This window comes from Adiantum capillus-veneris, unplaced genomic scaffold (genome assembly GCF_014529385.1).
Source record: "Adiantum capillus-veneris isolate H3 unplaced genomic scaffold, ASM1452938v2 Hic_scaffold_886, whole genome shotgun sequence".
NCBI classification, from domain to species: domain Eukaryota; kingdom Viridiplantae; phylum Streptophyta; class Polypodiopsida; order Polypodiales; family Pteridaceae; genus Adiantum; species Adiantum capillus-veneris.
Window position 1 is genome coordinate 6,125 of NW_028221858.1, and position 15,577 is coordinate 21,701.

Sequence of the window (15,577 nt, forward strand, 5' to 3'; positions counted from 1 at the left end):
TTGGCTCGAGTGAAACTCCATGGCCTTGCCAAGGTCTATAAATAATATAGATATACATGAAGTACTAAGCTTTTTGAGTTTTTGACATAACTCACAAGTAAAAATTATGTCTTTTCATTGTCTACCATCACAGTTATTAGTTATTAGTACTTGAAACTTATTAGTACGTACCAATTACCCCTCACTTTGCATTTCAAACCAAAAGTTTTTTAAAGCTTTCTTTGAAATGAATAGAGTGTGACATGTAGATGTCCTCTCCTAGCTTCCTAGAAAATTTTAAGTTGCATTATATATAGTATAGATGTGTAGACTCTCAAATTAAAAACCACTACACATACTCTCATAGAGGTACATTTGCAGATTCCTCAGCATATACCTTTTCCACTTAACCTTTCAAACGTATTTCCAAAGCTAAGCACACGACCATACAATGGATTTCAGAAAGGACATAAACCACAGCATTGTTGTTTAACAATCAGAATTTCAAACAATGCTATTTGATTTACAACCCTAGCTTTAGAGAGTCTTATGACTATTGCATTCAGCCTATTCAATTGGCTCTTCATATCAACAACCACTTTCTTCAATGCTACTATTTCTTCTTCCATTCGACAAACCTATATATCTGCTACATTAATCTGGTATTTATCTATAGACTTGAGTCACATACTCTATCAAACCACAAACACGAATCCTGAATGTTGCATTTCCCTTGTCGTCAGGCTCGCGCAACTCCATCCAAATTTGCATGATGATGTCTCCCACTCGCTCGAATGCTGCCTCGCTCACTCCATTCGTTGACTCCTCTGTCTGCGTCTCTTCGACGTCAACCGCTTCGTTCTCAGCTCCATTGCTTACCTGCGATGTATATACATTGTTATGTTGAACATGACATGCAAAAAAAATCAATTACTAAGCATCATGTGGACTATACAGCACAACACTTGCTACCTTGGCTGGGTGCAGCAACAGGATGTATTCATCACCTAGCTCGAGCAGCCTCTCGTTCGTCCTAACACTCCCGCCATCACTTGCTGCCTGTCACAACAGGCGTCTTGATTGTGGGGCTATATCGGTTAACTTCTTACTTTCACACCCAAAAGCAACCAGACATGTGCAAATGTACTCGTGCAAAAAAATATAAATTAAACGGAATACTTAATTTTATGTACCTCTCTATATCTTTCCAGCGGGATGTAAACCAATCCAACCTCAGTTGGCTATTTTGATACAAATCATCTACAACAAAGATTGCCACTACATCTTGGATTGTTGCCCGCAAATGGGAATGTTATGCAGGTCCAAAGATCTTTCATCTTTTTCACACTCATCCCTTGCGCCTGCTGCGGAGTGATCCATGTCAACGAAGGGTAGTACCTTCCACTGCGCTTTGTGCAAGGTATCCAAGAAATCATTTCCAAATGGGTGCCGCATCTAAAACCTCCAAAACATCTTGGCACGATCGAAGATATTATAGTGCGTCAAGCAAATGTGGCTCTTTGCATCGTTGACCCCATACAAGATGTACAATTCTATGCCTTTGTTCATCTCTTCCACGGTTATGTTGTGCTTGACTTTCTGAAAGTAGGACTTGCCGTCGTCCTTCAAACAATACCCAATCATACCCTCGAATGTGTACAAATTCTTCTGCCTCATTGCTCAGCAAAGCACATTTCCCCCGCACGGATTCTCTTTATCCCAACCCAAATAAGTTTTCAACTTTTTGTTTACAGCTATAAGGGAACTGCTCATTATACATATAACCATTTGAAAATAGCTGCTCATTATACGTATAACCATTTGAAAATGCAAGTGAAACACGCTACCTCCCCTCTCCACCGAGAAAATACCGGCTACTGTCTCTTTAACCAAGAACTCCTTCACTCGAGCTAAGAGATTGATATCTATATCAGCACTGCCTACAGCTACGGCGACGCTAACTTCCATCATTTTTTTGTGTTTCCTCTCATCCCTTCCGCGTTTCTCTCGCTCGTCAGTGGCAGTCGGCCCTTCTTCTTTGTTGTGTGACCAAGGTTGTTCACTACGGCGCTCCTCCTCATTTTAGGCGGGTGGGCCCGATCTTCGGCCGCATCCCACGCTAAACTTTTCAGTCGCAACATTGCACCTGCATAGGCATCAACATTTCATAACTATCCAACCATATCCCCCCCCCCCCCCCCCCTTCCCCGTTCTTCTTTGCCTCTTTGACTGTGGGACATACGCCCTACCTCGTACACTTTCCATAGTCTACTATAGTCTCCAAGGCTCGCCACCTCAGCCGCCCACAGCAGCCTGCAGCGCTCTCTTCACCTCCCCGTCACAACCGCACACAGCAGCTCCCGCTCCCTCTCTCGCCCTGCATCGCCATTCCACTCTCTCCAGCTGCCGCGCCGGGGCTCCCTCCGCCTGGCCATCATAGTCGAACAGAGAAGCCTGTAACGCCTCGCTCTCTCACCCTGCCATACCCACATGGGCCAGCTTCGCGCAGCCATAGCTTTGCCCTCGCCGTGCAGCTCTTCTCCCTCTCGCCCTTGCAGCTCATCATCCTCCCTTCCAATTATCCCCACCCACATATTGTCAATGGCAACAAAAACATACCTTGTTGTTCCTCCTGCTCAACCTCCTCGCCACACTACAGTGAGCAGCGTCCCCAATCTGCCCTTATTTCCACACGAGGAACGCCCTCCATCTGCCCCCGGCCTGGTCAGTTTGCATGGTAAGGTTGCAATCGCTCCTGTCGAGCATCCCCAAACAGCAACCGACACGCAATCATCCTGCACCCTTTTCCAGCCCCGCCTTCTGCCAAAGCACACCTGTCATTGACTTTTATCGCCACTCAATTCTCCACCTCCGATTCCTCCTTCTTGGTCAATTTTCCCAGAAACTACTACACAGACTAGGGTAAAACACCCAATAAAAAACTAGACCTAAATTCATCTACAGAAAAGTCCCAATCGACGGACTATAGAGCTTCAGTGCTTTCGTGGTTAGAGCATGCAGAAGTAAATTGCGACCCTTAGATTTAGGGTTCCATCCCCGTTGGCGCGCAATGCTCAAATAAACTTTTTCCAAAAACTTGGCAAACCTACATATCTGAAACAACAGAGGTAATTGACAAAATTTTTACACCGAATTACAACTAATGTTTTCACAATTTTGTAGGTTTTCTCACCTTCAAATACAAAATTTAGAGGTAAATTTCAAAATTTGTAGGTGGGATTACACTAAACCTAGGTTTTTTTCGAGCACTATTGGCGCATTGACTTTTTAGTTCCCTTAGGGGAGTCTCCTTATTTGCCCGCAATTTTGTTACACTACAAAACTTTTGTTGTGTCGTCCGTCGCCTCTGTATTGCCGATCAAGCTACAACTTTTACAGGTGGTAGATGTTGCTCTCAGCTATGTGATGCACCCCTCCGAGCTCAAAAGAGTGCACTATGGAGGTCGGAATCTATCAGTCCGCTTAGGTGGTCTTGTATTGGGTGTTTTACCCTAGTGTGTGACCCGTCCTCGACTCTAGGGAGGGAAAGAAGAAGAGCAAGGGACACGTGATGGACAATGAGCTTCCAAATGTATATCATTAAACTCTTCGTCGTTTAGTACAAAGAGATTTTCAATTATATTGACTCTATTTTCTAGAAAAATCCAAGCGAACTTTTTCCTTGTCACTCTCATCCAGTGTTCGGGAAAAACGTGTCTCAGCTTAATATTGTGTTGTTTTCAATTTCAAATATGCCGGTTGAGGGCATGGAGAAAAGGAGAAATTCCGCCCCAAAATAGAAAAAAATAGTGTAAAAACCCAGAAAATAAACCTAATTTTCTGAAATTTCCTCTTGGAAAATTCATGGGAAGGAAGTTTATATGTTTAGAAGAATGATTTTTCCCGAACACTACAAGTCTCATCTCAACCGGCTGTTTCCTAATCGGCTCAGGGCTAAATGGAGATACTTTCCCGCACACTGATTCACATATAAGGGCATATGCACACGCAACAAATGTAGCTTTTGCAACAATTTCTGCTCGAACTAGAACAAGGTTCAGAATGACATGAGCACAAACTAGTTCACCCTTCGTTCACCAACATGATTAGATGGCCGACAATGAGCCCAATTTCAGACACCTGTTGGAATTAGGGTTGCAAGAAAACACACACAGCTTGGAGAAGACGAAGGAAGGCAAGGCACACAACTAAGAGTGTATCACTTAGTGTGCAATGGAAAGATAGATAGCCCTAGAGTGATGGACGTATATACAATGCACGAGGGAAAAAACCTCCTAAAGAGGGAAAAAATGCCCTGCGGTCCTTGTGTGTTCACACACATCACTACCACATGTATATGGTAACAAATCCCCCCTGGGGGGATGCGGTGAACGAGAGCTGGCACATGAGTAAAGGGAAGTGCCATGCCCTAAGGACATGATCAGTCCACAAAGGGGAGTAAGCCCCAAGCTTTGCGGAAAGCTTTGAGCTTCTCACAAGACAATGCCTTTGTGAAAAGATCTGCAAGGATGTCCTGTGTTGGCACATGTGACATAAGCCAAGTTGACCTCTCCTGTTGAGAGCCTCTCCCTGACATAGTGGTAATGCACCTCAATGTGCTTTGTGCGAGCATGAAAAAATGGGCTCCTCGCAACTGCCAATGCGCTCTGACTGTCAGTGTAGATAGTGTTGGCAGTGTCTTGTCCAACACCCAAATCAGCCATAAGGCGTCTAAGCCATACACGCTCAATTGTAGCTGTGAAGACTGCCCTGTACTCAACCTCACAACTCGAACTGGCCACATTAGGTTGCTTCTTGCTCAACCATGGTTTACATGAACTGCCAAGCATGAAACAAAAACCACTTGTGGACACTCGCCTGTCAAAACAACCAGCCCAATTTGAGACTGAAAAAGCATGTAAGTCTGGCGACAATGATCCCCCCTTGGGATAAAACAAGCCAAGATGTAAAGTGCCACTAAGGTAGCAAAAAATACTTTTGACAAGCTTCCAATGCTTAGACTATAGGCTATCCATAAATCTACTGACATGTGAGACTGCAAACTGAATATCCGGCCTCGTGTTGCATACATAAATGACGCATCCAACAGCAGTTTGGTAAAGAGTGATATCATCAGGATCACCAACGTCATGAAGACTCAATTTCAAACCTGTTTCCATGGGAGTGGCAATAGGTTTGCAATCCTCAAGTCCAAACTTACCTAGTAATGTCTCAATGTAACTTTTTTGACACAATGTGAGACCGCGGGGGACTAGACCATGCAACTCTCCACCCAACCACTCCCTATATAGGCCCTGCCTACTAATTATAGAGATCCCCTTGATCGCATGTCCGTCGTGGCCCTTGGCCCGGCCCTTGGCCTGACATTACTCCCCCCTTGGAGAAGCGTTTTCATCCTCGAAAACACAAGTGATAGTATCTTCGTAAGAACACTGATGTTTTCCTGATTGGCTCCCATACGCGGTCCAATTGTCCATATGACCGATACTTGGTGCAGTGAGGAGGTTCAATGAAACCAAGAGCAACATCTTGATTTTCACATTGTTGTCCTTTTGCAACCACTTGTATCTAACCAGTTTTCAGACTTTCTGAAGCTACTGGAAAAAAGCATGCAAGAAAGCCTTGGGGCAACTTTTCATGAAGTTGTGAGCCAAATTTTCAACTCACGTGAGTATCTTAAAAAGCTCATAGCTACTAAGAAATAGAATAGGATGTGTCCTTATGTCAGACTTCTGAACATTTTGGAACACGCAGAACTACATGTCAACATACTTTGTCAGCACACCTATTAAGTCCTTGACTTATGAAACTATTGAAACGGTATCCAACCCCACCACAACAGGTGTTCAAAGTTGAAAACCTTACTTAAGCAACTTAGCTTCTAGAATAGGGAGAGAATCGACCATTCAAAATGTGTTGTGCTAACGTATGCTCTTAACAGATCCTTTAGCAAAAAAAAGTTGTAAGCTGCCCATCCAACACGGGTTGAATAGCAGTAGTAAGAGTGAGGTGCTTTCCCCCAACCATTTACAAACAGTCTTCCATGACTGACGATAAACTATGACTCAACCATTGAGTATCCAGCCATATACTTGGTATGGAGTGGAGAACACCAACTAGGTCCCTATATAGGCCATGCCTGCTAATTATAGTACTGGCCACCTTGGCCCTGCCCCTTGGCCTGACACACAAGGCAATACCACCATCACACTGCTTAAACTGTGATGGTCCAATGATCAACAAATCATCTACATAAAGAACCACAATGAGAAGTACATCACCCTCGCGCTTTACATACAATGTGCGTTCTGTTGTACTGTTATGAAAGCCTCATTTGACCAAATGAGTGTCAGCTTTCTCATACCAAACACGAGGAGATTGCTTCAACCCATACAAAGCCTTCTTACATCTGCATACTTTGTCCTCTTGTTCTTTCATGACAAAATCATGAGGTTGTATTACATAAACTTCCTCAAATATGTCACCATTCAAGAAAGCAGTAACAATGTCTAATTGATGTACATCCCAACCAAAATGAGCTACCAATGCACATAGAAAACGCACAATAGTCATACGACAAGTGGGAGCAAAAGTCTCTTCATAATCTATGCCTTTTTTTGTGCATAACCCTTTGCAACAAGTCGATCCTTATGGGGATTGATCTTACCATCCGGCTTGCATTTCAACTTGTAAACCCACTTCGTACCAATGGCCTTTTTGCCAGGAGGCAAATCACATAAAGTCCACGTGTCATTTTCTATAAGTGCATCATATTCTGATTGCATGGCAGCCATCCAATTTTTTGAATTTTGTGCTTCATCAAAAGAGAGAGGTTCGTCAACATCATGTAAGCTAGACACAGCCAAAGCATAACAATCTGATGCATAAGTTGCATGGTGAGAGCCTGAATGAGTACAACTAGACAAAGGTGCATCCAATTTACTATCACGCAATATATGTACCAGCCATTTTGGCATACCTCTAGCCTGTTCATTTTCAGCCCTTTCCTCATCAAGTACATCATGTACATCTGCATCAGTGATAGGCTGATCTGTAACATTTTCAAAAACCCCCAAAGGCTATACATTTGCCTCATTGGAATTTACATTCGAACTTCCACCACTGAAAAGAGGCAACAAAGTGTCATAAATATCATGTGAGCTTACATTATTGTCTCTAGTACATGACAGCAAGGGCTGAACAGATTCTTCCACAAACACTACATCCTGTGAAACCAGAATACGCTTTGTTTGTGGATGATACAACCTGTAACCTTTGCTTTTAGCACTATGACCAACAAAAGTACATTTGACAGCCTTATCATCCATTTTTTTGCGTTGTGTTTGTGGCACCAAAGCATATGACAAACATCTAAAAGCACGCATGTGTTCAATAGAAGGCTTTCTATCATGTCATGCTTCATATGGAGTAATAGACTGCAAAGCTTTCGTAGGACACCTGTTAAGTACATAAGTGGCACACATGATGGCCTCAAGCCAAAAAGAATGCGGAAAAGCTTGACTTTTGACCATACATCGTGCCATTTCCGTAAGTGACCTGTTTTTCATCTAAGCAACACCATTTTGTTGAGGTGTATAAGGCATTGTACATTGTTGTTTTATCCCACGACTAGCCAAAAATGCATTTAATTCATGAGACATATACTCCCCCCCTCGATCGGAACGGAGGGTGCCCATAGTACATTTCAATACATTTTCAGCCATAGCCAGAAATAGTTTGAATCACATAAAACTTCGGACTTTGCTTTAAGCGGAAATACCCATGCATACCTAGAGTAATCATCAATGAAAGTCATGAAGTAAAGGTAATTGCCCAAGGCACTACAAGAGGTCACTTAAATTCCGGCGCCAAATTACCGGCATCAATGGCGGGCATCGGTATATGTGTAGGTAAGTATGGAGGAAGATGGAGTTTTAAAAAAAATTCAATTTTAAATTTAATTCCATTCCGTGTTCTGATGTATTTTCCAACGCCTATTCCGATGCACTTTCCGACGCCTGTACGAATGCTTTTTCCGATGCTTGTACCGATACCTGTTCCGTTGGACCCTGCAAAAAACAAACCGCGGGATTTCTCTGCGCATTTCTCTTCTTCTTGCGCCTTTTCTCTTGGTCTCTTCCTCCTCACCTCTTACAAATCTTGTGCAAAATAAGTTGTCGAAGGTGCTATTCTTGCTCGTGGACTACTCCATAGCACTAAGGTGAGGTTCTTTTCAAGTTTACTTGTAGATTTAGGGTTTAGGGTTTAACATGGTGTGTGTGTGTGTGTGTGTGTGTGTGTGTCTGCACGCGCGCGCGTTTTTGCAGGTTTGAGGACGTTTACAACACCTTTTCTTGCTCAAATAGGTCGCATGTGAGTGCTTGAACTTTTAATGCATATTAAATTTATTTAAATTAATTTCTATATGGATAAAAGAAAATTTCATGCTTTAAACTGTCAATGCTTTAAAAGAAATTATCGTCTGTGTTGTGAAATTTCGTTTTGAATTATGAAAAAATTTCATTTTGGTTTATTAAAAATTCTTGTTTTGAAGAAATTTTGTTTTGAATTATGTCGTTTTTGAAATTATGCGATTGATGAGGTTTAGGTTTTAAGTTTCGGTTAGGTTTAGTTTAGGTTATATGTTAGGTTAGGGTATATATAGGTTATATGTTAAGCTATAAGTTAGGTTATATGTTCAGTAACGTTAGGTTAGGTTAGCTTATAGGACGTTAATTATGCTAGGTTAGCTTATAGGTTAGGTTCTAGGTTAGGTTTAAATTAAAGATTAAATTAAGTTATAAGTGAAGTTATAGATTATAGGGTAGGTTAGCTAGATTATAGGTCAGGTTTAGGCAACAAGTTAGGCTATAGCTTAGGTTAGGTTATAGGTTGTACGTAAAAAGTTAGGTTAGGTTATATGTTAAGTTAACTCATGTTTAGGTTATAGATGGACGTTGTGTTCGGACAGTTAGAATTTATGTACTTTTATGTTAATCTAAACACTTATCGGTGAAACGTCCAAGCACGACCATCTACCAGCGTCTAAACCATAACCCTCTAACCCTATTAGCAGACTGGAATGGTCAAGTGCTACACTAATTGGAGTTAAAGCGACCAAATCAAAAGTTGTCAAACCTAAGCGGATTTACATAGCCTACCCTAACACTCAAAATATAGTAATGTATTAGTGGCCAAAACAAAAGTCGCTAATCTAAAGCTGATAACCCTTATTAGCTATCCCTAAGCAGACTAAATGGCCTAACGATACCCTAATATGTTTTAGAGCGCTTTACCCTAGCGGCTTTACATAGTGTGCCCTAACTGTCCAAACACGGTGCGCCATCTATTAGCGGCCAAACCAGAATCCATAGAACCCTAAGCGGCTAGCCCTAAGCAGATTAAATGAAAAAACTCTACACTAATCCAATTTGGAGCGGCCAAACCTAGGCAACATTACATAGCGTACCCTAACACTCCAAAATACGGCCATCTATTAGCAGCTAACCAACACTAATCCTAAGATGCTAACCCTAGGTGGCTAGCCCTAAGCGGATTGAAATGGCTAATTTCTATCCTAATCCAATTTAGAGCAGCATAACCTAAGCGGCTTTACACACCATATCATAAGTTCGTCCATCTATTAGCGGCCAAACGAAGATGACTTGTGTACTTATAAAAACGCAAACGGACTTCGGTTAGGTTAGGTTTAGGTTATATGTTAGATTATGTTAGGTTAAGTTAGGTTTAGGTTATAGGTTAGGTTAGAGCTAGCGACAAATAGTAGAAAAAATGCAAACGGACTTCGAAGATGACTAGTGTACTTCAAAAAACGCAAACGAGCTTCGATTAGGTTAGCCTATAGGTTAGTTTTAAGCTATAGGTTATGTTAGGTTAGGTTAGGTTAGGTTTAGGTTATAGGTTAGGTGAGATATATTATAGGTTAGCGGCCTAGGTTAGAGCTAGCGGCAAATGAATAGTAGAAAAAACGCAAACGGACTTTGAAGATGACTCGTGTACTTCTAAAAATGCAAACGGCGGACTTCGGCTAGATTAGGTTTAGGTTATAAGTTAGGTTATGTTAAGTTAGGTTGTGCTAAGTTAGGCTAGGTTTAGCTTATATATTAAGTTAGATTATAAGTTAGAGCTAGTGGCAAATAGTAGAAAAAACGCAAACGGACTTCAAGAATGACTCGTGTACTTCAAAAAACGCAAACGGACTTCGGTTAGGTTTTGTTATAGGTGAAGTTATAGGTTAGGTTTAATTTGGTATAGGTGAGGTTATAGTTTAGGTTATAGGTTAGATTAGGCGCACACAAACTTCAAAAACACTATATAGTCATTGAACCTGTGGTCCTAGTCTCTGTGCACCTCTAAACCAAGGTGTGCAAGGATTGGACATGGCTAGAGAATGTGAGATTGTTAGAGCTCGAGCTAGCAACAAATAGTTGAAAAAATGCAATCGGACTTCCAAAGTGCACACAGACTTCAAGAACCTTAATATATAGTCATTGACCAATAAAGACGAGATTATTACCTTGTGGTTGACCTAACCTCCGTGCACTTCTAGACCGAGGTGTGTGGGGATCGGGCCTGGCTAGAGAATGTGAGGTTGTTAGAGCTAGCAGCAAATAGTTGAAAAAACACAATTGGACTTCCAAAGTGCACACGGACTTCAAGAACCTTAATATATAGTCATTGACCAATAAAGACGAGATTATTACCCTGTGGTCCTAACTTCGTGCATCTCTAGACCAAGGTGTGCGGGGATCGGGCCTAGCTAGAGAATGTGAGATTGTTAGAGCTAGCAGCAAATAGTTGAACGCAATCGGACTTCCAAAGTGCACACGAACTTCAAGAACCTTAATATATATTCATTGACCAATAAAGACGAGATTATTACCCTGTGGTCCTAATCTCCGTGTACCTCTAGACCGAGGTGTGCGGGGATTGGGTCTGGCTAGAGAATGTGAGGTTGTCATGTATTGTCATATACTTAGTAGTGTGTAGTTATAACAACTAGAGTGTTTTAATTATTTGTTGCATCATTGGTAGATAAAGTATGGACGATACGATAGCGTGTCCTTGTGCGCATTGCAAGCATCAGATCTTTTGAAAACAAAAAATCTGTGATCAACACATATGCAATCACGGTCTCTTTCCAATTGAGTAACTACAAGACCTACGTTATCGATCTCATGGTCTAGAGACTGAAGGTCAAACTCCGCAAGTAGATATTGCTCCAACTTCATTCTAGAGAAGACGATTTTCAAACAAGCAGCCATCAACTGAGTCCTCCCAACCAATACCTAATGTGCATTTCAAGAAGTAGAGATGGAGCAGATGTTGGATGCGTTCTTTGACATGTCCCATCATTGAAAACATAGAAGATGACAACATTGAATGCAATACTGTGGTCCAATCTCAGTCATCCCGTTCATATCAACGACATGATAGCAACAATAAAGAGGGAGAGATGATGCAAAGTCTTGCATGCATGCCGCTTTACGGTGGTGCAAAAATCTCAGTTCTCCGTACCAAGTTGGCAATGCTTAACTTGTAGTTTGTCAATGGTTGGTTTGATGCCTCGGTCACAGAGCTTTTCAGGTAAATACATTGTATCCTAAGCATGATAAAGTGCAAATTACAATTCAATAATGTGATCAAGGGGTGGACTTATTCATGTAATGAGAGGTTGCTCAATGAGCAAATCTTTCCAGAAGTGAATCACATGCCCCCTACCCGTCCAACTGCTAAAAAGCTTCTTACTAATTTGGGCTTGGATTAGCACAAAATACATGTATGTCCTAATGATTGTATACTTTTTCGCAATGAGTATGCAAATTTGGAACCGTGTCCCAATTGTGGATCAAACAAGTACAGGGAGGACACACAAGAAAAATTTATCCCTGCAAAGGTCCTTCAACACTTTCTTATCATTCCAAGAATAAAGAGCATGTTCAGATGCAAGTCCATAGCGGCTTTGATGACATGGCACTCAAGTACTATATCGATAGATGATGTGATGCAGGTACCTATTGACTCTCGTGCATGGAAGCACATATAGGAAAGTTGGCCTACATTTAAGAATGAGCCTCGATGTATCCGCTTTAGTCTGGCAATGGACAGAGTAAACCCATACAGATTACGAAGTTCGTCATGGAGCACGTGGCCTATTTGTCTGGTTAATTACAATCTTCCACCATGGCTAGCTATCAAGAAGGGCAATATATTGTTGTCATTGATCATCCCAAGAAAGTACAAAGCAAAGAACATGGATGTCTATCTGGCACCACTTATAGAAGAGCTCCAAATCTTGTGGACAGGAATCGATGTGGTTGATATGTCCTAACCAATCGGACGACGGGATGTACATGTGCAAGGCATTCTCATGTGGACCATGCAAGATTGGCCAGGCTTTGGTGAGTGCTCAGGTAAGTGCCTTTGAAACCCTCACACACATGTGATTCCTGGCTATGCCACTGCTTTTATATTTTAATTTGTGATGTTTCATGATTGAGTTACTCGGGCAATCATGCAAGTCCAAAATGTGGTCCTCGACTTGGCTTCCACTGCTCTGAGCATTTGAGCACGACACTTTACGAGGAGCATGGTAGATTTTTGCCTAAAGGACATGAGCTACGTGGACCAAACATATGCAAACATGACATGCATCTACTAAAAGCGAGCAATTGGAAAAACATGTGGTTGGAGAGGGGAGATTGGATGCCACGTGGAATGAAAAGACTTTCTATTTTCCATGAACTCCCGTATTGGAGTGACCTGCTGATTAATCATTTGCTCGACCCAATGCACATCTTCAAGAATGTGGGGGGGATCAGATGGAAAATCATCACTAGAAAAAAGGGAGAGCAAGGCCCAAAGAGATGACCTGCAGGCTGTGGATCGAATGCCAGAGATGTGGCCTCGACTTAAACCCAATGGAAAGTTTGCTATACCAAAAGGTCCATGGGTTTTGAGTCGTGCAGAAGAGCAACAAGTGAAGAAGACTATATCTTCATTCAAGACTCCCACAGGGTGCATGCGATGTTTGAAAACAGCTTTTATGAGAGATGACAATCTCAATGGTCTTGAGTCCCACGATTGGCACAAATTTTTACGGTTCATCTTACCAATTGCCATAAAGGATTGTTTGGCAGATGACATTAGAAGAACAATCTACAAAATCAATTAGTTGGTACATTGGATCAGCTCAAAAGAGATAAGAGAAGACGGCATCAATGCAGCACGCTTAAATGATATTAAAGTAGTGTGCATGGTGGAGAAGTACTTTCCAACAAACATTCTTTGTAATGAAATTGGACTATTTAATTTGAGAGTAGCGAAAATTAATGAGAGTACTTTTGAGAAATGACTTTGTGAGCATAGCGGGTGAACATAATTGAAGATAGCAACATAATCATAGCAATTAGTTAACTTGGCATGAACAATACTTTTGCAAGAGAGAGAATTTAGAGAACATGACAACATTTGAGGATCGGATTTATGTGGAGCCGGTCCCCCTCCAATAGGCATTTGTATTATGATTTCTCACATTAAGAGAGACTTGTTACAATACAATCTTTGTGTTCCTTGTGACCTAGGTGATGCAATGAAGATGGAAAGCTTCATGCATCACAAACATAACATAAACTTGAAGAAAGCTTTAACTATCCCAAGCCTCAGTCCCAAGACCTCAAACACCTTCGAAGGTGGAGAGAGCTAGCTGGGAATGAGGATAGGGAAGAGGAAGAAGAAACATTTCGTAGGAGAAAGAATTAGTTCGTCACTTATCATAACTCGTGTTGCTAGCATACATAATATCATAGTAATGAAGAAGAAGGAGATGGCAAGCTTAAGCATTGAAGCATGGCTCTTGGTTGGATTTGCACTCCATATCCAAGAGTGTTGGTGTAGGCTCTCAACCTCTACTTGCTTAGAGAAGGAGAGGGAGTTCTTGCACTTTGCATAGCACACAATGAGAGTGTTTGTGAGTGTGTGTGGGTGAGTATACCCCCTAAGAAACCCCCTAGCTTTCTTGGGTCGACCCCCCCTTGTAGCTCATGCTTGAAGCTCATTGGACCCCTCTAGGCCTAGCCAATCACAAGCAGGAGGCATTACAAGCAGCAAGGGTAGCCTTGAGACAAGTGTCCCCCTTTCCCCTTTGAGAGAGAGGGCTAAATAAATGCTAAATCAATTAATTAAATCTCCTAAATTATTATTGGACCCCTTGGGTGGCCAACCATAAGAGAAGACAGCATCATGCAACACGCTTAAATGCTATTGAAGTAGTGTGCATGGTGGAGAATTACTTTCCAACGAGCATTCTTACCATCCAAATGCATGTACTTGTGCATGTGGTCAATGAATTTGCAGTTGCTTGGGTGGTCCATAGCAGGTGGATGTTCTTCTTGAAGAGATTTATGAAGACTTTAAAGGGGTTTGTTCGTCAAATGGCTCGCCCCGAGGACAGCATGGCCGAAGGATGGCTTGTACAAGAGTCTCTTGTCCTCATCAGTGAATTTTTTGGCTCAATTGATCCAGAGATGCCCCGAATGTGGACTATTGAGGTCAACGTCAAGGTGATAGGGGACAAGTCGCAGAGATAAGGCATCGTTAGGAAGATGGACATCACAATGCGAGAAAAGCTTATGAGATTTTTCCTTCTCAACTCAGACATCATGCAAAAGTGGCTAGAGAGGTACGAAGGGGAAAAGCAACAATTCTTGACAGATCGCCTACAATTCAAGCGCAACCGTGCCACTAGAAACCTTCCTTTTCCATATCGCCTTCAAAAATTGTGTGACTTTCCAACTGGGCGGTGGTTAGATGCGACAATTTCAGAGGCAAAGAGGAATGGAGTGTTGATTATTGAAGAGGAAGTGGAGATGTCAAGGGGTTGCGATTGGCATGTGTATTTTCACAACTTCTTTTTTGAGCTCCACATGATCACATTGCTTTAATAACTTTTAGTCTGTTTCAATTTTGTGGCTGTAGTATCACAAATATGGAGCCGCTGTGGTCGCATGGGAAACACTTCAGAGTGCAACGGATCAACGAACGAAGGGTCACTTTCAACAGTGGTGTTAGGGCAAGCTTCGTCCAAGAAAGTAAGAGTAGTGCCAGGAATGAGAATACAAAGACTAGACAACTTGAATACTTTGGCTGCATCCAAGACATCTTGAAGATTATCTTTAGAAAGTTTGATATGTTTATCTTTGATGTCAAGTGGTTCAAAGTTATTACCAGCGGCCCTAATGCAACTGTGCGTAAAGACAAGAGTAGATTGATTCAAGTGAACTATAGGCAGGTGTGGACAGATGCGCGGGATACATTTGTACTTCTGCAGCATTGTGAACAAGTTGTGTTCACACACGATCCACTATGGACAAAAAATGATGAGAATGATCTATCTTAACCCTGCTAGCTCTATGTCGTTCAAGTTTCTCCACGGATCAAGCAATTGTGTAAAGGATTGGACGTTGAGGTCGAAGAGGTGATTCATGAACAAAGCGCAGGATTGACGGAAACTTTAAGTTTAGATTTTGAGTTGGATGTCAATAGTGAGCAATTGTCT

At 41.9% G+C, this 15,577-nt stretch overlaps 1 protein-coding gene across 1 annotated transcript; it reads right to left on the minus strand.

The window, feature by feature from the left end:
• Positions 1-554: 554 nt before the first annotated feature.
• On the minus strand, positions 555-2,820 carry LOC147416507 (uncharacterized). Its single transcript, XM_086508298.1, has 4 exons — positions 2,781-2,820; positions 2,599-2,660; positions 952-1,038; positions 555-858 (listed from the first exon to the last, which is right to left on the minus strand). The coding sequence occupies exons 1-4, from the start codon at positions 2,818-2,820 to the stop codon at positions 646-648; spliced, it is 402 nt and encodes a 133-aa protein (XP_086364424.1). The 3' UTR covers positions 555-645.
• Positions 2,821-15,577: the final 12,757 nt, after the last annotated feature.

Coding starts and splice junctions, on each gene's coding strand:
- LOC147416507 (XM_086508298.1), bottom strand. CDS start 2,820: ATGACAGGTGTGCTTTGGCAGAAGGCGGGGCTGGAAAAGG. Junction 1,039..2,598: donor TGAGCAGGAGGAACAACAAG/GTATGTTTTTGT, acceptor CTGTTGTGACAG/GCAGCAAGTGATGGCGGGAG. Junction 859..951: donor TGTTGCTGCACCCAGCCAAG/GTAGCAAGTGTT, acceptor TATACATCGCAG/GTAAGCAATGGAGCTGAGAA.